The sequence below is a fragment of the Canis lupus genome, chromosome 26 (genome assembly GCF_048164855.1).
Source record: "Canis lupus baileyi chromosome 26, mCanLup2.hap1, whole genome shotgun sequence".
NCBI lineage: Eukaryota > Metazoa > Chordata > Mammalia > Carnivora > Canidae > Canis > Canis lupus.
The window spans coordinates 26,879,984-26,905,300 of NC_132863.1; the positions used below are offsets into that span (position 1 = coordinate 26,879,984).

A 25,317-nucleotide genomic window follows, 5' to 3' on the forward strand; every position below is an offset into this window, starting at 1 on the left:
CAGGCTCCATGCCAGGAGCCTGACGTGGGACTCGATCCTGAGACTCCAGGATCGGGCCCTGGGCCAAAGGCAGGCGCTAAACCGCTGAGCCATCCAGGGATCCCTAACCTGTGTCATTTTACTTTTCAAGTGTGGCTACTAGAAAAATTTATATGTATGGTTTGCATTATGTTCCTGTTAAGCAACACGGTGCTACCGCTTTGGAGTCAGGCTGCCTTGGTGGACTCCCCATTTCAGGGTTTATTTGCCTTAGGCCAGACTTGTTGAGAGGATTAAAGCAGTAAAGCCCTTTGAAGGAAAGGGTTTTTTTTAAAAATATGTTTGCTGTTGTCTTCATTCGATAAACTGCTATCTCTGAGTGGCAGGTTTTTTTTTTAGAGCTGTAAAATGTGGAGATAATACAATTTACCTCAGAAGTTAGGAGAGTTCAGCGAGATGATACAGATGAAACCTCGTACCTCTTGACAGCTGACTCACAATTATGCTTTATACTGCCATTGGTAGATAGGGAAGCTAAGACCCAAAGAGAGAGAGAGAGACAGGGGACCCATATGAAAGGTTTTGTCTGAGCTTTGTGCAGAAGGAGTGGGTCTGTTTAACAACTTGCAATACACCAGCAGCCCTGATATAAAACTTGCCTTCTTAATAGGATATGCTCTCTTGGATAGGTAGAAATGGATTCTCACAGAACATTTTTCATAGCCTGAAAACCCTGAAAGTCATTGCAATGGGTCTTGAATATTTTTTAGTTATTGGCACTTAAAATTGGGAGATTTCACATGTGCAAATCTGGATTTCCAGCTTCTCTTGAAAAAGTAGATGAGCTGACCACATTGGATGGACCCACCCACATTCCTGCCAATCAACAATTAGCTGGAACTGAGTAGAGTCTCCTTCTTTTGGACAAGATGCTCTGTTTCAAATGGCCTCAATCCCCACCACTCCCTTTTGTCTCTTAAACAGAATGCTGTTTACATTTACTGTTCCTCTCAGATTGTTTTCCTTAGATCTGATATTTTTCTTTATTTCCAGAGATGGGAAAACAGGAGTCTAGAGTTTGTTATACCTACTAGCTTCAAACCTTTACTTCCTTTGCCTCGCCTCTTGGCATTTTGATTCACTGCCCTGAGTGAACCAACAGTCCTATTCCCTGGATGGTGACAGGCAGTCAGAAATCTGGGCTTAAGGGAGCACATCAAACCTTGCTGCAAGGATGAAGGGTCATGGAAGATTTTTACTGGGGGCGGGGAGGAGAACTTTAAGCTGAGACTCAAGAAGAAAAAGGGAGATTTAGGGCATTCCAGGTAGAAGGCATTGCCTGTGCCAAAGCACAGAGTGAATGGGAGCAAAACTTTGTGGAAACTGCAGTCTACACCTGGGGGCGTGGCCAGGGTATGGGAAAGGGATGAAAGCTGAGTTTGGAAGGTCATTTGGAAGTTAAATCATAGACTGTCTAGAATCCCATGTTGAAAAATTGAACCCTTGTTCTTTTGGGAAAGGGAATGAACTCTTGCAGTCCATGGAATCTCAGAATGTTAGATCTCTAGTCCCATTTCTTGCATCCCTATTAGAATCATGGAATATTAGAAATAGATCTTGGAGGTCTATTAGAATTGTGGAATGTTAGAATGGAAGGGACCATATATTAAATATAAAAGTTAAATGCAGTTATTCTAAACTGTATGGGTGAGCAAATGCCCAGAATCTGAAAACAATACCTCATCTGGAATTATTCTACATATTTATGCATATAATTTTAGGTGATTTCCAGATATCCTTGAACCTACTCACAGGACCCAGGTTTAGTTTAAAATACATTTATTTATATGTATTTCATTCTCCCAAATTTTGCAGATTAAGAAGTCAGCGCACCAAGAGGAAATGGATTGGTCCAAACTAAAAAACCTAGTAAGTGGTTCCACAAGGACAGAATTCTTCGGACTTGTAGTAGTCCGATGTTCTTATCATATTAGGTCTTTTCATTAGCAACTAGGTTGGGAGCTCACTTGAGAAGGTGTCATAAATCATGCATCTCCTATCACTTAGCTTCCAATATAAGGCCTGATTCCCAGTTGGACTCTCAGTAAATATTGAATCAAGAAAAAGTGGTAAGTAGAGGTTTCATCTCTGAAGGGGAGCTCTAATGTGATTCCCATACTCTTTCAGAGAGACTTCGGTGTCTTTTGATGGCATACTGTTGGGGGTTGTGGTATAGAAGCCTGGATATTTTTTTTAAGCCTTTTTATTTGGAAATAGTTATGGCTTCATAGAAAGTTACAAAAATTATACAGAGAGGTCTCATGCATACTTCACCCAGTTTTCTGCAGTGGTGACATCTTATACAACCACAGTATAATGTCAACACTGGGAAGTTGACAATGATACAATCCACAGAGTTTGTTCACATTATACCAGTTTTATAAGCACTTATTTATGTATGTGTATAGGCCTATGCAATTTTATCACATGTGTAGATTCATACAACTGTACCACAATCAATATCTAGAAATGTTTGATGACCACTATGATCCTGTAACTGAACTAAAGTGATTTTGATCCTTAGTGAATCACAGATAGAAACTACACCACATAGAATGCTCTCACGGGTAAACTGCATTTGCAGCAAGTGAGATCATGGGTAATAACTTCCAAAGCTGTGACTCTTTGAGCAAGGGTGAATTAATTCCTTTTATTTAGGGTTAGGATGAATATTTAGATAAGAGGTCCTTGTCATCATATGTAGAGGTGGGCATAAAGTTGTGCATGCACCTTAAGGAAACATGCCAATAATGTGCATCGTATATTATGTAAATGAGGTTCATGCTCCTCCTTGAGTGGAGATTTTAGTATTATAATGAGGGAAAGGTAACAGCTGGTCACTCCATGGCCCATCTGCACACATGTGAGTCAGGGGTTGAATTGAAACTGATCTGGGGGGTCTAGGCCAGCTACTGCTCTTTATCCAGGCAGTTTCCATCACAGGATGCTATGACCATTGGGTCTTTTGCCTGAATTAAAGAGATAAGCTGGAAAGAAGAGCTTAAGGAAAAATGTGGGACAAAAGTTGGTGAGTACAAGCAGGTAGGCAGTAAAGGTCAGGTCTTGGGGTCTAGTTCTCACAGTCTCTCCTGCTACCGTTTTATAATTACACCTACCCCTCTCCCCTACCCCCCATCTCTAGCCACAGGCAACCACTAATCTGTTCTCCATCTCTATAATGTTGTCATTTCAAAAATGTTATATAAATGGAATTGTACAGTGTGTAACCATTTGGGACTGGCTTTCTTCATGCAGAGTAATGCCCTGGAGATTCATCTAGGTTGTTTCATATTCTAATAAAACGTTCATTTTTATTGCTGAGTAATAATCCATGATGTGGCTATACCATGGTTTGCTTATCCAGTCACTGGTTGAAGGACATTTGAGTTATTTCCAATTTGGGGCTATTCCAAAATGAAGCTGCTATGAATTCTTTTATCATATGGCCTTGGATAAGTCAGACTCTGAGCCTGGGGGTAGTAAGTATGACACAGAATGGTTCTGAAGAGTCAAAGAGGAAATATGTGTAAAGGAACTGGTACCAGGTCTGGTATTATTTAGATGTTCTTTAATTTCTTCCATCAATGTTTTATCATTTTCAGTATACAGAATCTGCACATATTATATTTATACCTAAGTATTTCATGTTTTTAGTGCTACTATAAATGGTATTATTTAAAATTTTTCAGTTTCTAGTTGTTCAATAGTATATAAAAATAAAATTGATTTTTGTCTAATGACTTGTATCCTGTGACTTCATTAAACCAGGAAATTCACCCACATTGGGCTGGTTTTTTTGTTTTTACTACCCACCCCCAAAACCCAGTACACTTGCCTTTACTTATTTATTTATTTGTTTGTTTGTTTTTTTAAAGATTTTATTTATTTATTCATGAGAGACACACAGAGAGAGGGAGAGAGGCAGAGACACAGGCAGAGGCAGAAGCAGGCTCCATGCAGGGAGCCCGATGTGGGACCTGATCCCGGGACTCCAGGATCATGCCCAGCGCCGAAGGCAGGCGCTAAACCGCTGAGCCACCCAGGGATTTCCCGCCATTATTTATTTGTAAGAGTCTCAAATTGTGTTTTGTCCAAAGTTTTTAGTTATAATAGATGGGAGAGAGAGGCTGTAACGGGGTTACTGCCTCTTGGTTGCCACTGGAATTCATTATTTATTCTAATGCCCAAATTACCCTATATTGGACCAATGGGAACACCTTTTGGCTGCCTTCTATGTCCTTTTGACATGTCCCCATAATTTTTTGAAATTTTCTGTACTTTTCAGCACATGTTGTACCTTCCCTATCCCAGCTCTGGAATCGGCCATTTCTCCAGAAAAACAAAAAACAAAAAAAAAAATCATTTCTTTTAGTGGAGAATGGTGTTTAGAAACCAAGATTTGGGCACTGGGTTTGTTCATGCTGTTGGGATAATCCCAGCTCCTAGACTCCCTCTTGAACAGAGGGAGGGAAAGTTAGCAAGGGAAACCTCAACTAAAGTTGGGACTTGGGAAGGCTTGTAGGGGGAGCTCTCACCCAACCACTCATAGCCAGTTACCCCAAAGAGGAGGAGAGATACCTTGCATCTCCAACAGGAAGGCGTTATTACATCACTACTTCCCCACCCCACCCCCACCCCCACCAAAGGAAGATATTCTTGTGGCCCAGCAAGCCCAGCCAATGGAAAGTGGTGTGGTTCAGCCAGTGAGCCAGCCATTATCCTCTTACTTTCCTCGAATGAACCTTCATGTTTCCTTTGCTAGAAGCTCCTTGTCCCACACTCCTCTCTATGAAAGCCTTCCATTTTGCATAACTTCAGAGTATCTCTGTTTGCAAGATGAGGTGTTACATGGTTTATGAATTGTTTGATAAAGCCAATTAGATCTTCAAGTTTACTCAGTTGAATTTTTGTTATTTTAATCGTATATTTATTTATATATCTATTTCTACATCTGTCTCTATTGAAATGCATGATTCACACCAATACTTTTTTTTTTAAGATTTTATTTATTCACGAGAGACACGCAGAGGCAGAGGGAGAAGCAGGCTGCTTATGGTGAGCCTGAAATGGGACTCAATCTCAGGGCCCCAGGATCATGACCTGAGCCAAACTCCCTATTCACCCCTCTTCCCAGCCCCTAGTGAGCACCGTTGTATTTTCTGTCTCTGTGAATTTGACTCTTGTAGGAACCTCATATAAATGGAATCCTACGATATTTGTCCTTTTGTGTCTGTCTTCTTAGCATAATGTTTTCAAGTTTCATCAACATTATAGCATGTATCAGAATTTCCTTCCTTCTTAAGGCTAGTATTCCATTATATGTATGTAGCACATTCTGCTTATTCATGTGTTAATGGACATTTGGGTTTCCTACATTTTGACTATTGTAAATAATACTGCTATGAACATTGTTATACAGTTATTGAGTCTCTGCTGTTAATTCCTCTGAGTATATACCCAGAAGTAGAATTGTTGGATCATATGGTAATGCTATGTTTAATTTTTTGAGCAACTACCATACTGTTTTCCACAGTGGTTCCACCATTTTATATTCCCACCAGCAATGCACTTGGGTTCCAGTTTCTCCCCATCCTTGCCAGCAGTTGTTATTTTGCATTATTTTCTCCATGTGAGATGTTAAATAGAAAATTTTACACAGGACATTCATATTTTCAACAGATTTAGTAATCTTATAATTTCAATTACACTCACCAGACACTATGTGCATCATTCTAGTAGGCCAGCTGTGATCATGGTGAAGAGAAAGCAGTGTCACCTAATGAGGTGGTTTGGATACAAGGGCCCCAGGATGTTCCTGTTGTGTGTGTATTTTAATCTGGTTTTTAAAGATTTTATTTATTTACTCATGAGAGACACAGAAAGAGAGGCAGAGACATAGGCAGAAGGAGAAGCAGGCTCCCCACAGGGAGCTTAATGTGGGACTCAATCCTAGGACCCCGGATCATGACCTGAGCCAAAGGCAGATGGTCAACTACCAAGCCACCCAGGTACCCCTAATCTTTTATTATAAAGTCTAAGAAGCTTACTCTGGTCTCTCTACTGACTTTCTTAATTTCTTTTTGCTAACCTATTTTATCAAGTGTGTTTGATCATGGGGTAAAGGTCTTTTATCTTTTGATGTCTTGATAAGCTGCAGATAACTGGTCTAGGGTACTTTAGTGGATTACGTTTATTAACTCAGTTATTACTAATTATTGTTCTTGATAAACCAATGTAAGTTCAGAAGCCTGGGTACTTTAAAATCCTTTTGTCATTTTCTCCTTTCATTTATTTCTATTGAATTGCAAGCCTTCTAGCTTCTAGTTTTCAATGAATCTCTTTTTATTGTGGTGTTCTACTAGTAGCTGTGTCGCTTATTGCACTGCATTGATTTTGTTTAATTTCTTAAAAATTGATGCATTCAGAGGCACCTGGGTGGCTCAGTGGTTGAACCTCTGCCTTTGGCTCAGGGTGTGATCCTCAGGTCCTGGGATCAAGTCCCAAATCGAGGTCCCCGCAGGGAGCCTGCTTCTCCCTCTGCCTATATCTCTGCCTCTCTCTCTCTGTGTCTTTCATGAATAAATAAAAATCTTTAAAAATTAAATAAATAAAAATTGATGCATTCGTTTTAACAGGCAAGCTATATATGTAAATATGCCTAGTACAAAATTCAAAAGTCGGAAAAGTAATTGTTATAATTCTCCTTTTTTTCTTCTTTTCTATCTAGTTTTAATTATTATTGTAGTTCCCTTTATATCTTTAAATAGGCTTATACATTTTGGTTTACCAGATTTAAAATGTGTCTTAAGACTTACAGCTATAAGGGTGCCTGGCTTGTTCAGTCGGTAGAGCATGTGACTCTTGATCTTGAGGTTGTAGGTTCAAGCCCCCCATTGGGTGTAGAGATTACTTAAAAATAAAATCTTTTTTTTTTTTATAAAATCTTTTTTTTAAAAAAAGATTTACACCTTTAAGAGTTGAAGAAAGCCATGTACTCAACCCTCCCACTCTCTCTCCCTCTGTATTTCCATACCTGTTAGTTGTTTCATTTCTTGGTTCCTTTTTAAGTGCTCATTGACAATTCCCTCACTTGCTTTTTGCAGTCCTGACCTCTGTATTCAGCAGGGATAACTTCCTTTTTGATGTTTCTGAAATAATCTTCAGTTCTGAGGTTTTTTTTTTTAAACAAAAACAAAAATACTTCTTTCCTGAGCTTTGCCAATGCCATCTCCTACAGTTGCTTCATCATCTCTTTGAACTTTTGCATCTTTGCTTTGAACTCTAGTTTTAAAATGTATTAAGCCCTTTGAGTTCTTTGTGGTTCATGATTATCATCTGTTTCGTGTTAATTTTTTTTTTTTTCTGGTGAACGCCTTTCATCTGCCATTTGTTTTTCTGGTTCCCTGCCTCCTTCCCCCGCTTTTCTGTAATATATGGGTCTGGTGCTGTTTATTTTTTATTATGAATCCCCTTTAAATGAAGTGAGTTCTTTCTGGACCAGCTCTTTGTTGGAAGTGTGCATGGAGAAGGGACTAGAGTAGAATTCCAGACTGACAGGAAGCCTCTTAGGGTCATCAGCAAAGCTCCTTCTGACAAAGGTTCTGTGTGACCAAATTGGTTTAGCTCTTTCCTGTCCTGGCAGATGGAGCTTGGCAGCTGCAGGGCTGCAAGAATGGCAGTCTGTGTGTTTTCCCTGGTCAGCTCTTGTGCTCTGCTTCTCCTTGGTGCCAAGGATACCATGGAAGCTCTCCGAGCCCAGCCCTTACAATCCCAATGTTCCGCAGAAGGTGCTATTGGTTCTGCCTTCAAATGTACCACCTTTTTGGGATAATTTGCAACTCTGCCAGCTGTCCCACAACATGCAGCCCCAGGCATTTACTGTGGGCTTTAATCCTCTGGCTTGTCATTTCTGCACAGGCTAACCAGGCAGCTTCCTACTCTAAGTACCTTCACTGAGGGCTTTCTCTGGCCACTGGGTTGCTTAGTCCAGAAAAGCAAGTGAATGCCTCCAGGGGTAGCCCTTAACCAATGGGATAGCTTTGAGGCATGCTCAGCGCAGTATTACTAAGGTCCCAGCACTGGACCCCCAGTTGTCTGGAGCCCCAGTTGTCTCCAAGAGTGACATGTTCATTAACGTGCCCTCTCAAAAAAAAGTTTTTAATTTTTTTAAAAAGATTTTATTTATTTATTTATTCATGAGAGACACAGAGAGATGCAGAGACACAGGCAGAGGGAGAAGCAGGCCTCCTGCAAGGAGCCCAGTGCAGGACTTGATCCCCGGATCCTGGGATCATGCCTGGAGCGAAGGCAGATGCTCAACCACTGAGCCACCCGGCTGTCTCAAAAGTTTTTAATTTAAGAAAAAAAAAAGTTTGTTTGTTTAAGTAATCTGTACACCCAGTGTGGGGCTCAAATTCACCACTCCAAGATCAGTAGTCGCATGCTTTTCTGACTGAGTCAGCCAGGAGCTTCAAGATTATTTTTTTTCCTTTTTTTAAAGATTTTTTTCTCTTATTTTAAAGTAATCTCTACACCCAATGTGGAGCTCAAACCTGCAATCCCAAGATCAAGAGTCACATGCTCCACTGACTGAGCCAAAGAGGTACCACAATGATGTTATTATATTTTTTAGGATTTATTTATTTGAGAGACAGAACAGGGGTAAGGAGGAGGACCAGAGGGAGAGGGAGAGAGAAACCCAAGCCGACTCCACATTGAGTGCAGAGCCAAGGTGGGGTTCGATCCCCAACCCAGAGATCACAACCTGAGCCAAAACCAGGAGTCAACCACTTAGCAGACTGCCCCCCCCCTCCCCCGGTGCTCTCCAGTAATGTTATTTTTAAATGTACTATTGAATTCTATCTGCTTATATTTAGGATTTTAAAGACAATACTCATGAATCTCTAGCTTTCTCTTCAGAACCTGGTACTATTTTCTTTCTCAGTGATGGTAGAGGTGGTGAGAGAGCTCTTCTACAATTTCCTTTATTTCTTCTACAAAAAGTAGTCCATTTAGATGGCTTATATCAGGGTCACTTTGGTGAATTATGTTTTCCTAGAAAACTGCCCATAGGGACACCTGGGTGGCTCAGCAGTTGAGCATCTGCCTTAAGCTCAGGTCGTGATCCCGAGATCCAGGATCAAGTCCTGCATCCGGCTCCTTGCAGGAGGCCTGCTTCTCCCTCTACCTGTGTCTCTGCCTCTCTCTGTGTGTGTATCTCTCTCACAAATAAATAAATAAAAATCTTAAAAAAAAAAAAAAGAAAACTGCCCATAAAATTCTAGTATTTAAGTGTTGACAGCTAATTAAAAAATGTTTTAAAGATTTTTTTGATTTTTAACTAATCTCTACACTCAACAGGGAGTGTGAACTCACAGACTCAAGATCAAGAGTTGCATGCTCTACTGACTGAGCCAGCCAGTTGCCCTAACTAATTAAAAAACATATTTTTTTAAACTGTTGGAATGGGGCAGCCCCGGTGGCCCAGTGGTTTAGCGCCACCTTGGGACCAGGGTGTGATCCTGGAGACCTGGGATTGAGTCCCGTGTTGCGCTCCCTGCATGGGGCCTGCTTCTCTCTCTCTGCCTCTCTCTCTGTGTGTCTCTCATGAATAAATAATAAAATCTTTTAAAAAAAAAAAGTTGAAGCATGCCAACAGGCTATATATGGTCTGTGGGCCACAATTTTGCAACCATTGATTATATAGTCAAAGAATTTTAGGTCTGAAAGAGGCCATATAGATCCTATACTGAGAGTTGCAAGTAGATAGCATGCCTGGCAGGTTACATGGTTCTGTGAGGTGAGGATTTTGGTGAATTAGTGAGCCCACTCCCCAACTAAACATAACCAAGTTAAGTTTTAACAATATTTTAATCAGAACACCATGTGGGTCAAATAAAACAGTCTAAAAACTCAATTTGCTCCACGGGTGGCTGGTTTGTGACCTCTGCCTGCATACCCTCACTTCCTGCCTCCTGGGTATCTCATATTCCAGCCACATCTCGTGCTCTCCAATCAGTCTCTCCCTTTTCTTCATTTATGTTTATAGCTTAATTTTAGTGCAACTTTTTCTGTTGACTGTGGTTTCCATCGCCACCATATTATGAACTCCTTGTGAGCAGAAACCATGTCTTATTCACCTTTTCATACCTTGCATGTAGTTGGAGTTCTATAAATATTAGTTGCATAACTATTATAATTAGCAAAACAATAAGGATCTTATCTTGAAAAGAAATTGTTTGGGGCACCTGGGTGGCTCAGTCAGTTAAGTGTCTGACTCTTGATTTGGCTCAGGTCATGATCTCAGCAAGTCCCCCCCACCCAGTTGCTCAGCAGGGAGTCTGCTTGAGATTCTCTCTCTCTCCCCTTCTTTCTCTCCCCCTGCTCATGGTTTCTCTCTAAATAAATAAATAAATCCTTAAAAAAAGGAAAAGAAAATAAATTATTTGTGGAATTGAGTCTAACTCAGTTTTAAAAGGAGGAAAGTGAGGCCCAGTATGGTTAAGTGATTTACCCACTATCACGTAAGAATAGGACAAATTCCCTTTCTGGCATTCTGCTCCACAACGGTTCAATCTTAAGATTATAAACTGCAACAGAAATGACACTTTCTTTTTTTTTCTTTTTAAAGATTTTATTTATTTATTCATAAGAGATAAAGAGGCAGAGGCAGAGGGAGAAGCAGGCTCCCTGTGGGGTAGGAAGCCTGACGCAGGACTTGATCCCAGAACTCCAGGATCACGACTTGAGCCAAAGGCAGAGACACTTAACTGACTGAGCCACCCAGGCACCCCAGAAATGACTCTTTCTTAATTTCTAGACCTGACTTTAATATCTGTCTGCCTCTGGGTCTCCACCCTGCCTCCTAAGAGACAACTTAATTTAGATGTGTCTTCAAGTAACTTGAGATCCAATCCAGTAATTTTGAGAGGATATAATTTCAGGCTGATTGACTCATCGTAGGCCAGTTCAGAGTTTTCCAAACCTCCTGCCCCTTTCTCCCCAACACCAATCCAATTCCCCAGGAAATTATACAATTACTGCTGGCAAGAGGTAAAGTTGGGAATGTCTACTTTCAGGGTCTTGTCAGGGTCTTGGCCCTACTTACTGACATCCTCCGATGCCCCTTATTAGTCTGGATCCTCTCCAGGTCACTTGCATCTCAGGCAGCTCAGAGGACTGGTTGGATACCTCCCTGTCTGTAACCACCTCCCACCATCTATCTTGTCTTCCTCACCCCCAAGAGTTTGTTTCAGAAACTCCCTAAACTTTTGTATTTCCTTCCTTAAGATCAGGGTTGTGGTAGAGAAGGCAAAAACTCCACACTGCTTCTCTCTCTTTTTCTCTGAAACATTCTCTTACTCTGTTTCTCCCTGAGTTCCTTGTATCTTTTCTCTTGGCAGGGGAGGGAAAAAAAACAAAACAAAACAATTCTATCTCTTCTCATCTCTGTAAGTGATTAGTGTCTCACTCTATGAGTGCTGGCCTTTGAATTTAGTCATTTGGATCTTGGGTCTTCCCCGCTGTCAGGCTGTCTTTACTGCATTCAGCGTCTTTCCATTTGGCTGTCAGCTGGGAGAGCGTTGGCAGATGGGCCTTGCTGGATAGGAATGGCAAATCAGGCATACTTGAAGTCGTAGTTTTTTATTGAGGATTCTCGTATACAAGAGCAAACTGCGACCATCAACTGCCATCTTTAATCTAGTAGACAGCCATACTTTAGATCCTATTTTCTTTTCTCCTTTGGAAGGGCCTCAGGGTCATTGAGTTCTAGTCACCAGATTTCCTTTCATCATTTGGCACTCCATTTAGCTGAGGACTTCTGATTTTTCTGAGAGTTCCTGATCTACTAATATAACAAGATTTACGGGACTGTGTCATACAACAGGGTTCTAAGCCTCCGAGTTCTAAGCCTCAGAGAGCCCTCTCGGCTGAGGTGTTTGGTGCTCCTGCCCCCAGCCCAAGAGCCTCTTACTTTCCTTAAATGGTCCTATGACTGGCATTCAGTTAGCTACTTGAAGCCTCAGTCTGTATGGAGTAGTTGTAAGGACCCTCCCCTTGTGGTAGTTGTGAGGATTAACTAAGATAATAAGTTCTATGAGTTCTCAATATATTTTAGACGTTAGACTCCTGGATTCCAGTTCCTTCCCGCTGCCTTCTCTTCCAGAATCTTCCATTGTGATATAAGGAGATTCTGAGAATGAGATTTTTCTCAGAACAAGGCTTCTAGAAGCTATTGGTAGGGTATGAGGAGTGGAGAGGAACTCCTACCTTGCCACTGAGGGAAGTTATTTGTTTCTTAATACAAGTGGATTCTTTGGGAAGGATTTGTGATCCTACACTTGAAAGGCAAAGGGGTTAATTGTGCCATTTGCCAGCTCAAGAACCATGAGGAGATATATGGTGTCTTATTCGTGGCAGATCCTGAAGAAGGAACTGGTGAGGAGAGTCAAGGGTTCTGGGAGGAAAGAGTGAAAGATTGCACAGACAGGTATTTTGAGGAAAAGACGGGCAGGTGTAATAGGGGGGCCTACACTGTCTCTTTTGGAATCACAGCATGACGCAGAGGATAAAGTTCCAGGTTAGGCTTCAGAAAGACTTCAGTGTAGACTGCTATCCTCTTTACACTGGGCATGTCACAGGGTACACTCTGAGCCCCTAAGAACTGCTCTGTACTCACCCTTCCTACTGTTTTGAGATCCAGAGAGAATAGGCCTGGCAGCAGGATAGAGTGACAGGCTGAACTTATGGACTCTGGATTCAAATCCCCATCACCTATTAGTCATATGGCTAATATTAGTATTAGGCAACTTACTTGATTTGCTGTGCCTATTTTCCCCTCTGTAAAGAGTGATTGTAGTATTAGTATCTATTGCACTGATTTACTGTTGAGGATTAAATGAGTCAATACCTATAAAGGGCTTAGAATAGTTCCTGGTGGAAAAGTGGTTATTTAGTAAGTATTAATTTTATTAATAAAGCCTTTCCCTGGGGATCCCTGGGTGGCGCAGCGGTTTGGCGCCTGCCTTTGGCCCAGGGCGCGATCCTGGAGACCCGGGATCGAATCCCACGTTGGGCTCCCTGTGCATGGATCCTGCTTCTCCCTCTGCCTGTGTCTCTGCCTCTCTCTCTCTCTTGTGTGTGACTATCATAAATAAATAAAAAAAAATTTTTTTTTTTAGTTTAAAAAAAATTTTTTTTAAAAAGCCTTTCCCTGTACTTCCTTCAGATACAAATTTTTTTTAAAGATTTTATTTATTTATTCATGAGAGACACAGAGAGAAAGGCAGAGACAAAGGCAGAGGGAGAAGCAGGCTCCTCAAGGGGAGCCTGATGTGGGACTCAATCCCAGGACTCTGGGATCACACCTTGAGCCAAAGGCAGACACTCAACCACTGAGCCACCCAGGTGTCCCCAGATATAAATATTTTTAAAGAAAATATTACAGTTACTGGTGAAGCTCCTCATCATCCCATTCCCCTCCTCCTCACTGGGAACCACTTTCCTGAGGTTAATATGTACCCTACCTCTTTAGATTAAAAAAATTTTTTTAGAGATTTTATTTATTTATTCATGAGAGACAGAGAGAGAGGCAGAGACATAGGCAGAGGGAGAAGAGGCTCCCCACGGGGAGCCTGATGCGGGGATGCTCAACCACTGAGCCACCGAGGTACCCCCCTAGATTTAAAAAGTTTATTATATATATAAGTATTTATAAGCAACATAGTATGTAGCACATTTTTTTAATGATGTCCTAAGTGGCATCCCTTTCCAACCTTTTTTCCACTCAAAATCGTGTGATCTTTACCCACACTGACATGCATGGCTCTAGTGCTATGTTCAGTCCAGGACTATACTGTAATGCGGTGATACTTTCCCCTACTGATGGACATTTCAATTATTTTTAGCTTTTCCTCTGGGAAATGTCTTCTTTTTTCCCCCCCCTGAATCCAATAAATGTAAAATGGTCTCTTGCCACTTGAATTTACGTTTCCATTATCTCTACTGATGTGCAGAATCTTTTTGTTATTTATAGGTGGTTTGCATTTTCCCTTTGAGTTACCTGTTTATATCCTTTGCTTATTTTTTTCTTTTGAGTTATTTGTATTTTTTGCTTTGATTTGCAGAATTTTTAAAATAAAAAAATTGGAAAGTAGGGTTTTTTTTGGTTTGTTTTTTAAAAAAATTTATTTGAGACAGAGAGAGAGCACAAGCAGGGAGGAGGGTCAGAGGGAGAGGGAGAAGCAGGCTCCCCACTGAGCAGGGAGTCCGACCCAGGGCTCAATCCCAGGACCCTGGGATCACGACTTGAGTCGAAGGGAGATACTTAACCAACTGAGCCACCCAGGTGCCCCGATAGTAGCTTTTCGTAATAATTATGTTTTGTAATTTTGGATAGGAATCCTTTGTTGATTTTGTGTATGGCAAATGTATTCTTCCAGTCTTCAGTTTGCCTTTTCATTTTGTCTTTGATGTCCTTGTTAACAGAAGTTAAAAAAAATAAATGTTTTTAGCTTTTGTGCTTGTTTTGTTATGGAAATTTTAAAACATTGAAGTTGAAATATAATGATCACCCCTTAGGTCTAACAGTTAGCATTTGGCCATGTTGGCTTTACATATTTGTGTGTGTGCTTGTTGAATCATTTGAGAGTAAGTTACGTTTCTTATGATGCTTCTTTTTTTTTTTTTAAGATTTTATTTGTTTATTCATGAGAGACACAGAGAGGGAGAGAGGCAGAGACACAGGCAGAGGGAGAAGCAGGCTCCATGCAGGGAGCCCCATCGTGGGACTCGATCCTGGGTCTCCAGGATCACGCCCTGGGCTGCAGGCAGCGCTAAACCGTTGAGCCACCAGGGCTGCCCTCTTATGATGTTTCTTAAAAATAAGGACATAATTACAACATCACTATAATAGTGAGAAAATTAACGTAATATCCCTAATATCATCTAATCTCCAGGCATATTCATTTCCTTATTTGTCCCTAAATAGTGGCCTTTTTCTTTTTTTTTTTTTTAAGATTTTATTTATTTATTCATGAGAGACACAGAGAGAGAGAGATGCATAGACACAGGCAGAGGGAGAAGCAGGCTCCATGCAGGGAGCCCGACGCAGGACTCGATCCCAGGTCTCCAGGATCACACGCCCGGCCACAGGCGGCGCCAAACCGCTGCGCCACCGGGGCTGCCCAATAGTGGCCTTTTCAGCTTGCAATTATGAATCAGGATCCAGAGGTTCATGCTTTGCATTTATTTGCCTGTCTTTTAAGAAACTGGGTTAGTTGACTTGTAGATTGTTTCGCATTCTGGATTTATCTCTTTGTTGTTGAGCTTGTTTCCCTATCCCCTGTATTTACTTGGCAGGCAGAGGGTGACTACCCTTGCTCCCAAATTCATACTGGGATAGAGACTGATTTGTTCTCAGTTTCAATTCCAAATTCCCAGGCTCAAAGGTTGCCTGGGATCAGATGGCCTAGCTTGGGTGAGTGGTTATATTAGTTTCCTATTGCTGCTATAACATATCACATAATTTAGTGGCTTAAGACAAATCATATTATCTTATGTAGGCTAAAAGTCTGGAACAGGTCTCCCTGGGCTAAAATCCAGGTGTCAGCAGGGCTGCAATCCTTTCCTGAGGGTCTAGGGAAGAATCTCATTTCCTGGACTTCTCTAGCTTCTAGAGACCACTCACATCCCTTGGCTTATGGCCCCTTCTTCTGTCTTCCAAGGCCACAATGTTGCATCTGCTCGACTGTTCTTCCCTCAGATCCATCTGATTCCAAAATCCAGGCTTTTTGCATCTCCCCCTTGCTGCCTGCTGTCACTTTTGCTGTTTTCTGGACCAAAGTAAAGGACTTGCTATTTAACTAGAGCGGTGCTGGACAAAGTTTTACCCACCAGCTCCTGGGGAGGGAGGTTTGTAGCAGTTGCCAGTTTGTGTGGCATAAATAGTCCCAGCTGTGGCCATTTTCAGGCTACCAACACAATTTCAGCAGGCTTGAAGACTCCCTCAAAAGTGGAACCATGGCTCCAGCATACCCCTGCATTTAATTCCATCCCATTTCACTTTATCAGTGCTATTTAGCCTGCTGGTGGCTGCTGAAAACAGATGGTTTCTACTGATCTTATTTGTTTTGTTTCCACAGGGACTGTACCAGCTCACCATGGATATCATCGTGATGATTCGAGTGTGTAAAATGTTCCGCCAGGGCCTCAGGGGATTCCGGGAATATCAGATCATCGAGACCTCTCATAGAAAGCACCCTATCTTTTCCTTCTGGGATGTAAGCAGCTGGCCTTAGCACGATTGTGAGGGCTTAAGGGGGTCTGATAAATAGCACCTCACTCCCCAATCCATATTCTGAACCAACAGAGAGAAGACAAAGGGTAAAGCAGATGGGAGACCCAACTGCCACTTTTGTTAATGATGACACTTTTATTGGAGAAGATTATTTGTATCATCAAGTGCAAGGATGACCTAAGACTAAACCCCAGAATCAGATAGCCTTACATGTGTCGTGGACAGTGCTGGACCAAGGCAGGCCTCCACTGTGGGAGCAGACCCTCCTGCCCTAAATTCACAGCAAAGGAGGACAGAGCAGAATGTGATCTCACAGGGACAGAGAAGGAATGATCTCACCCAGTTTTTCCTTCCAAAGTCACCAAGGAGTTTATGTCACTCCTTCTCAATGTGGAAGGAGAAGGGCTAGTAGTGTTCTATCAGCACAATTCCCTCTGAGTAGAAAGAAACACCAGGAGTAGAGAAGAAGCCATCGTCATTCCAACAGGGATCAAAAGAGCCAGAGAAATCCAGAAGTCTCCTTAGAGTCAGGGTTTTCTGAATGCCCATCACTGTTCATCTTCTCAACCTTCTTTCCTGTCCCCCCGCTTAAACAAAGGAACACGTGCAAGGCCCTGCTTACTCTGGAGACCATGCTTTCTAGATTTTCTAGAAGGTCTCTGTTTCAAATATTTTATTTCAGTAGTAGATCATATACCCTTTTTAAGCTCAGAAAAGTTGCTCACCATTCTGTTAACCTGTTCTGGATTCCCAAAGGCATCTTCATTACTATTCAGGCCCACAAAGTTTCTCCCAATCTCTGACAAACCCTGCTTATTTTTCTGTTGTGCCAGGAGTGACTAGATTCAGCCCTGCCTTCCAATTGCACCTAGCAATTCACTCCAAGAAATTGCCCCAAATGGTTTCTGAAGGAGGAAAGAGTATGGGTGGTGCTGATGGGTGAAAAAAAAGGCTGTCTTAGGTGGGTCACTAAGGAGCCAGCAAGTGTAACTGTGTGCATGTGGCTGAGTTAAAGATGTAGCAGGGAGTAGGGGCCTGTGGGTCAGCAGAAAAGAAGAGCATGGCCCATCCAAAGACATTCATATTCATATATATATATATATATATATATATATATATTTAAAGATTTTATTTATTCATGAGAGAGGCAGAGACACAGGCAGAGGAAGAAGCAGGCTCCATGCAGGGAGCCTGATGTGGGACTCGATCCCAGGACCCCAGGATCACAACCTGAGCTGAAGGCAGACACTCAACCACTGAGCCACCCAGGCATCCCTCAAATTCATATATTTAAAGACACTATGCTGGCCAAACCAAATGAACTCTGCAGCCAGATTCTGCCCTATGGTTGGACCATGACTTGGGAAGCGATGGAGTGGAAGAATTGGAACCTGAGAGATGGAGGTTTGCTGTCAGGAAGGATGTTCTGACTCAGGTTGTTGTCATGCAGTGGTAAAGCCATGGGCCCAGGGGTGCTATTTATCAGGAGTCTTTGGTTGCCAGAAGCCTTGGGCTGCCTGGGTACTTGGAAGACCCAAATCAGACTTGTCATCAGGGATGTGTGAGGCTAAGACTGAATGACAGTGCCTGGGCAGAGTGGACTTGAGCAGAGCAGAAGCCTCTTGAGAGCAGCCAAAGGGGAGTCATGTGGCTACTGGGCAGAGAGCTAGGGGGCTGGAGTGTTGGGTCAGGTAGAGAGAACCGTGGGCCACTTTTCATTAGACCTTGTGAATCCGCATCTTTCTGAGCACCATGCTTTCTATCACTGGCCTTCTTGAAAAGCACGACACAGGTACATAAACTATAAATGGGGCACTGGGGTGGGGAGGACCTGAGGTATACCTAGAGAGATGGGGCGTGGGTCCAGGTTTGGGCCAGATGGGGGTCAGGGCCTTGTTTGTCTCTTTCCTTTCCCCTGCCTCCTCCTACAGATCTTCCCCCTTTTCTCTGCCTCTTCGACTATTTCTTCATCCCCCCTGCAACCGTTAGGAGATAGAGTTGGATTAGTTCATCCCTAAGACCTTTTGCGCTGCTTTCTTCTGGACACGCTCTAGGAGAGGACTGTTTCCTCAGTGTGTGATCCTCGGGCAGATTCCTTAACCCCCTGTGGAGTCCAGAAGGGGGCTCAGCAATACCTGCTTTGTCCTCAGGGTGAAATAGAGTAAGAAAGGAAGAGGAGGCGTGTGCCTGGCTCCTGATAGGCGCTTAGGGAAGGCTGGCTTCGTTGGTGTCTCTGTTTTTTCCCTCTCTGTCCCTCTCCACTTCCTCATTTGTTTGCCTCTTTCCCCTCTTCCTTTTCTCTCTCCATCCTTCCTCTCTTTATTACTCCCCTCCCCCCACCGCATTTCTGTTTCCACAATGACACGCTGTCCACACTGGGTCTGAGTCTGGGGCTGAGCTGGGGCTTTCGAGCAGAGGTGGACATGAGAGGTTCCAGTGGGTAGGAGGGTTCCCATGGCTTCCGCCTACCACGGGTGAGCACTGGGGGCACAGGAGGGTTTCAGTGCAAAATTCTAGTAGCAGTCTTGCTGATTCTCTTTCTTCTCCTCAATTTCTCTTTTTTTCTCCCCCAGAAAAGGAAGCGAGGCCGAATCACATTTGATACCATGGACTTCGTCGCAGAGGAGGTATGCATAACTCTGACCTTGCTGCTGAGAATGTTCTTTCTGCACCATGGCCTGGAAGAGGCATGGGGCTGGGTATCGGGACAGCTGGGTCCAGTCCAGGTTCTGGTGCCAACCCACTGTGTCACCCTGAGCTAGCCACTTGATTTCCTCATGTGTGAAATAGCCGACCTCAGTGATCCCAAGATTCCAGTCCTGACATTCCAAGGCTGTGAACCCCGTTGAACCCACTGTCGCCTTATAGCTGAGCAGAACCGGCAGGGAGAACTCCTGTACTTGGACCCGTGGAAAAACAGCAAAACTCAAAGTAGAGGTGGTGAGAGTTCCAGACACAGAAGAAACAATCAGGGTGGGGGGGAAAGGCCTGGCCTGTGTGTGAATTCTGGCTGTGCCCCAAGCCCTCTGACAGACACTGGGCAGGCACCCCCTTTGTGGGTATCAGCCATTCTGGCAAAGAAATGCTTCATATCTGGGTGAGGCTTTGGACTGTGTGACTTGTTCTCTGAATTTTAAGAATTGTTATCTTCCTGGCTTCTTTCCACCAAATCTTGGATACTAAATTAAAATTTAATTTATATTTTTAAAAGGGCCTACCTTGTATAGGAAAGACTTGAGCTCTTACCAGCTCTAGGCTTAGATCTGTGTCTGGTTGTGGTGATTCTAGGTAATATAACATCCCCACCTGCCCTTAAGGAGCTAAGTAAGAGTTAAGGTGAGGAAACTTACCTGGGAAGTTAAATAGCAGAATCAGTTTCGTAGGAATCCAGAGAAGGGAGTCTCTAAGGATCAGTGGTGGTGAGAGAGAATTTCTTTTTTTCTTTTTTAAGATTTTATTTATTTATTCATGAGAGACAGACAGAGAGAAAGAGAGAGAGAGAGAGACACAGGCGGAGGGTGAAGCAGGCTCCATGCAGGAGCCTGACATGGGACTCGATCCCAGATCTCCAGGATCAGCCCCTGAGCCAAGGGTGGCACTAAACTGCTGAGCCACCCAGGCTGCCCTGAGAGAGATTTTCTAAAAGAATTGGAGCCCCAAGTGGGCCCAGAGAATCAGTTTTGTTCATAGAAACCAGAGGCATCTGTGTTTTGTCATAAAAACCCTGCGATAGAAATCCCAATGGGTTATTGATAGCAAGAGAGGGTTAGGAAGGAAGAAGATTGGATTCAGACCTTAAAAATGGCCAACATGGGGCACCTTTGGCTCAGTCAGTTAATGTCTGACTTGATCTCAGCTCAAGTCTTTATCTCAGGGTCATGAGTTCAAGCCCCATGTTGGGCTCCATGCTAGGCATGGAGCCTACTTAATTAAAAAAAAAAAAAAAAAGGCCAACACTTCTATAGTCCTGACTGGGAACCAGGCCCACTATAAGCCCCTTACATATATTAGCTCTGCTATTTATAAATTCAGGTTCTGGGGCAGCCCGAGTGGCTCAGCGGTTTGGTGCCTGCCTTCGGCCCAGGGTGTAATCCTGGGGACCCGGGATCAAGTCCCACGTCGGGCTCCCTGCATGGAGCCTGCTTCTCCCTCTGCCTGTGTCTCTGCCTCTCTCTATCTCTCAAGTATAAATAAATAAAATCTTTAAAAAAAAAAATAAATTCAGGTTCTGCTGCTCTCAGGGAACTGAGGCTCAAAGGGAAATGATTTGTCCTAGGACACACCACCAGGTAGGAGCAGGCCAAGGTTCAAACCCAGGCACCTGGCACCAGAGCCTGTGCATTTAAAAAAATTTTTTTTAATTTTTATTTACTTATTAGAAAGAGAGAACCAGCAGGGGAAGGAGAAGAGGGAGAAGCAGACTCCCTGCTGTGCAGGGAGCCCAATGTAGGACTCAATCCCAGGACCCCAGGATCATGACATGAACTGAAGACAGAAGCTTAACCAACTGAGCCATCTAGGTGCCCCAGGCCTGTGCATTATTAATCATTGAGCAACACTGCCCTTCTGAGTGAACATGCAAGGCTTCAGATCTGTTGTCCAGAACTCCTCATCATGTTCCACTTTTTTTTTTTTTGCTTCTAGGACAATTACTTTATGTAAGATTAGCTGGCATTCATTCATTCTTTCCATAAATTTTTATTTTGTTGAGTGCCTACTGCATGTGAGATGTTATTCTAAAATGGGGTAAATAAGATAGATGAAGCCATTATCATGTTTTTAATGGAGCTTATATTCTAGAACATCTTTGTCCAATAGAGTTTTCTGAGATAATGGAAATGTTCAATTGTATGCGTTGTCCAGTATAATAGCCGACAAGACACATGTAGAACTTGTGGCTAGTGTGACTGAGGAACTTTTTTTTTTTTAAGATTTTATTTCTTTATTCATGAGAGATACGGAGAGAGGGGCAGAGTCATGGCAGAGGGGGAAGCAGGCTCCCTGCGAGTAGCCTGATGTGGGACTTGATCCCAGGAACCCAGGATCACGACCTGAGCCTAAGACAGATGCTTAACCACAGAGCCACCCAGGTGCCCCTCAGGAACTTATTTTTTATCTAATTAAATTTAAATAGCCACATGTGGCTAATGGCTGCCATATTGGATAATGCGGTTCTAAAGTGAGTGAGGTAAAAAAATAAATAAATAAATAAAGTGAGTGAGGTGAGTGTGTGTGTGTGTGTGTGTGTATAGGATGGGGAAATGACAGATAATATACACATTAACAAAAAAGAAAAAAAAGAATAAGGTAATTTCAGAAAGTATGAACTGCTTTGGGAAAAATGATTCCAAGACTTGCTGAGAAGGGGGCCTACTATTTTAGGTCAAATGATCCAGTAGGACTTCCTGAGGATGTGGTAACATAGGAGCTAAGAACTGAATGAAGAGAAGGAAGCAGCCATATCCATGTGAAAATCCAGGGAAGAACATTCCAGACAGAGGAAACAGCCCAAGCAAGACTGTAGGACAGAAGTGAGCTTGGCCTCTTCAAGAGAAGGCTAAAGCCTGGAGAATGAAGCTCTGAGAGAGGCAGGAGGCAAAGTTGGGGGGATGGGTAGGGAGGAAGGCTCCATTAGGCTGGAGTACCGGCTTAAGACTTTATCCTAAGTGAGATGGGCAGCCAGTAGGAGTGTTAACAACTCAAATACCATTTTCCCGGGACATGGGACTGTGGGTGAATGGATGGATCTGTCCATCCACTAGTCCATGAGTTCTGGTTCACCAGGGTTAGTTTCTGTAGGTTCTCTTTATTTCTTAGTCTCGTGTAGTATGCTAAGGTATAGGCTGAGGGAAGGGAAGTCTCCCCTGGCTGCAATGTACATATGCTGAGGGGCCCCTGAAACCCAGGGAGCCCTATATTGACTCGGTGGGTGGTCAGTGAATGGCAAAGGCAGTATGGTTAGGAAGTGGGGATAAGTGTCTTGGCACGTAGCTGGTCTAGGTTATCAGCCTGTTCGAGTGCCTTTGTCTGTTATATGGAAATAATAATTGTGCCTCACTTCTTGGGCTGAGCAAAGATGCCGTGAGATGATGTGTGTAAGATGCATACCCTGATGCCAGACACAGAGTGAGCACTCAGTGAGTGTAAACCACTATTGTCTGGGGAGTGAAGTATAAAAGCAGGAGTGTGGGGAGTTGCCCACCAGCTCCTGGGGGAAACTTCTGAGTCTTGTGTGTCACTCTGGTCCTCTCTCCCCAGGGTCACTTCCCTCCAAAAGCCATGCAGATCACGCAGAAGCTGCCTTCCTGGAGGACAGAGTCGGAGATCCAGGCCCTCTGTAACCTCCTGCAGGTTCTGGACAGCTACCGCAACTACTCAGAGCCCCTGCAGCTGCTCCTGGCCAAAGTCATTCGCTTTGAACGGTCAGTGAGGGACACACCCCTTGGTGTCAGGGCTGGGCTGGGCAGGGAGCACCTGCTTGGCAAGGCTATGGCAGGGCTGCTGGTGTCTCCATGGTACATCAGCCATGGAAATCTATCTGTCTGCTTACTCGAGTGTTCATTATTATGCTTGTTGCATGGTTGATCTTCATTTATTGACCAGTCTACCCAGAATGAAGGAGCCATCGAATCTAGAGAGGCTCTGGTAGGAACCTCAGAAAGGATCTGGTCCAGTCCCTCCTTTTTCAGATGAGGAAGCAGAGGTTCAGAGGGTGACTCATACTCTGTCACCCAGGTGATGAGGGGTAGGGCTGAGACTCAAACCCAAGCCCTAAAAGCTACAGTGGGTCACAGGTGATTGTATGAGGTCCACATAGGAACTGGGGCAAGGGTCTGTGAACTTGGATAAGAAAAAAATTTATATCTGTTTTCATTAACCTGTAACTAAACTTTATCATTTTCTTTAATCACAGATGTAGGTAATGAACCATTATAGTATTAGCTATTCCTGTGACTTTTTCAACAGAAGAAATCACCAATATTACACATTCATGTTGTTGCAGGTTTCTCAAAAAAGAATTTATATTCATCACATCTTTGAAATTGTAGTAGTAATTAGAACGCTGCTAGATTGTGTTATTCAGTGCCGTAATAAAGATGCACATACATTGCTATACCACAATTCTGGTTTTTTTTTAAAGAATTATTTATTTTAGAGTGTGAGAGAGTATGAATGTATACTCCTGTGAGCATGAGGGGGCACGAGAGGGAAGGGACAGAAGGAGAGAATCTGAAGCAGACTCCCTGCTGAGCACGGAGCCCAGCTCAGGCCTGATTTCATGACCCTGAGAGTGTGACCTCAGCCAATATCAAGAGTCAGATGTTTAACTGACTGAGCCACCCAGGCACCCCCACAATTTGGGTTTTGAAAGACAATTATTAACTGTTCGTTATATTTTATTTTATATATTTATTTATTTATTTATTTATTTATTTATTTTATATATTTTTTTTTATATTTTTTTTTTATATTTTTTTTTATATATTTATTTAAAAAGAATTTTTAAGGGGATCCCTGAGTGACTCAGCGGTTTAGCGCCTGCCTTCAGCCTAGGGCATGATCCTGGAGTCCCAGGATCGAGTTCCACATCGGGCTCCCTGCATGGAGCCTGCTTTTCCCTCTGCCTGTCTCTCTGCCTCTCTTTCTTTCTGTGTCTCTCATGAATAAATAAATAAAATATTTTTAAAAAGTGAATTTTTAAAAGATTTATGTATTTATTTATCTGAGAGAGAGAAAAAGAGAACACAAGTGGAGGGGAGGAGCAGAGGGAGAAGGAGAAGCAGTTGGGGCTTGATCCCAGGACCCTGGGATCACGACCTGAGCTGAAGACAGACGCTTAACCAACTGAGCCACCCAGGTACTCCTATTTTATATATTTAAAACATTATTCTGTGAAGCCTTCACCAGATTGTCAAAGGGTCCATGGCACAAGATGCACCATATAAATACCTTGTACTAGAGAAGTCTAAGAGGTGTGTGTGGAAATATTGCCATTTCTTGGAAATTTCAGTGGCTTAAGAAGGGCAGCCTAGCAGAATATTTGAGCTTAGGCCTGTCTTGAAGATCTAGGATGTGAGGACACTGTAGTCTGGGCCCTGATACTTTCCTTCATGGAGGTCATAGGTCACATAATCACAAACTAGCTCTAGATAAAGGCCTGTTATAACCTGTGCAGGATCTTTTTACAGACAATAAGCCCAGGAGAGGAGGGAACACTCTAGTTAGCTTGGCCAAAGGAGATTTACCGATGAGGTGGCAGTTGAGTAGGTATTTTTGACAAGCAGAGGTGTAGACAAGAACATTCCAGGCAGGGGGGACCATCTGCTTTGTTCTAGCCTGGTAAAGAAGAGCAAGTCACCGTTGTCTTAAAGTGAGATTCCATTGCAGGCAGAATGGTGTCAAGCAAAGAAAAAGAATCATGGAGGTAGGAGCTCTGGAATGTAATGCTGCATCTGCCAGCAGATGTGTGACCTCAGACAAGCCAGACATCTGAGGTGTGACCTCAGACACAAGCCAGTTAACCTTGCTGAGCCTCAGGAATGAGGACGCTGGTACAGATTTTATGGGTTTGTGTGAAGATGAAGAGGTGGTGATTGTTAAAGCCCTTTTCAGCTAGCTGATTATTTCTGGGACTGGAAATGCGCAGATTAGACAGGATTCTTTCAATCACAAGTGATAGAAAACCTAGCTGTAAGGAATGCATTGGTGGCTCATGGATCTGAGAAGTCCTGGGATAGTCCTCCAGCTTCTGGCTCAGCCGGACTCAGGGGCCCAGTGTCCCCAGGACCCAGTGTCCAGGTCTCTCTCCACCTCCTCACACTCAATTCTCATGAGCCACTTTCTGCATCAGACTCTCTCTCGTGGCAGCAAGATGACTGATTGCCTGTGAATCAAGAAAAGGTATTTCCCCCAAAGTAAAGTCAGGGTGCAGCTGGTGGAAAAGGTGACCCGCTGCTTGGCCACAAAAGCAACGGACGTCT

At 43.1% G+C, this 25,317-nt stretch overlaps 1 protein-coding gene across 3 annotated transcripts in view; it reads left to right on the forward strand.

The window, feature by feature from the left end:
• Positions 1-1,890: 1,890 nt before the first annotated feature.
• CNBD2 (cyclic nucleotide binding domain containing 2) overlaps positions 1,891-25,317 on the forward strand; it is a 57,296-nt gene continuing 33,869 nt past the window's right edge. The window contains exons 1-5 of one of the 3 annotated variants that reach the window (XM_072800820.1): positions 1,891-1,908; positions 8,562-8,641; positions 16,182-16,319; positions 18,910-18,963; positions 22,595-22,758. In XM_072800820.1, coding sequence (XP_072656921.1) covers positions 16,200-16,319; positions 18,910-18,963; positions 22,595-22,758 — 338 coding nt within the window. In that variant the 5' untranslated portion in view covers positions 1,891-1,908; positions 8,562-8,641; positions 16,182-16,199. Of the gene's footprint in view, positions 1,909-8,561; positions 8,642-12,259; positions 12,530-16,181; positions 16,320-18,909; positions 18,964-22,594; positions 22,759-25,317 lie in introns of those variants that run through there. The other 2 variants (XM_072800818.1, XM_072800819.1) reach the window with 2 other exon arrangements.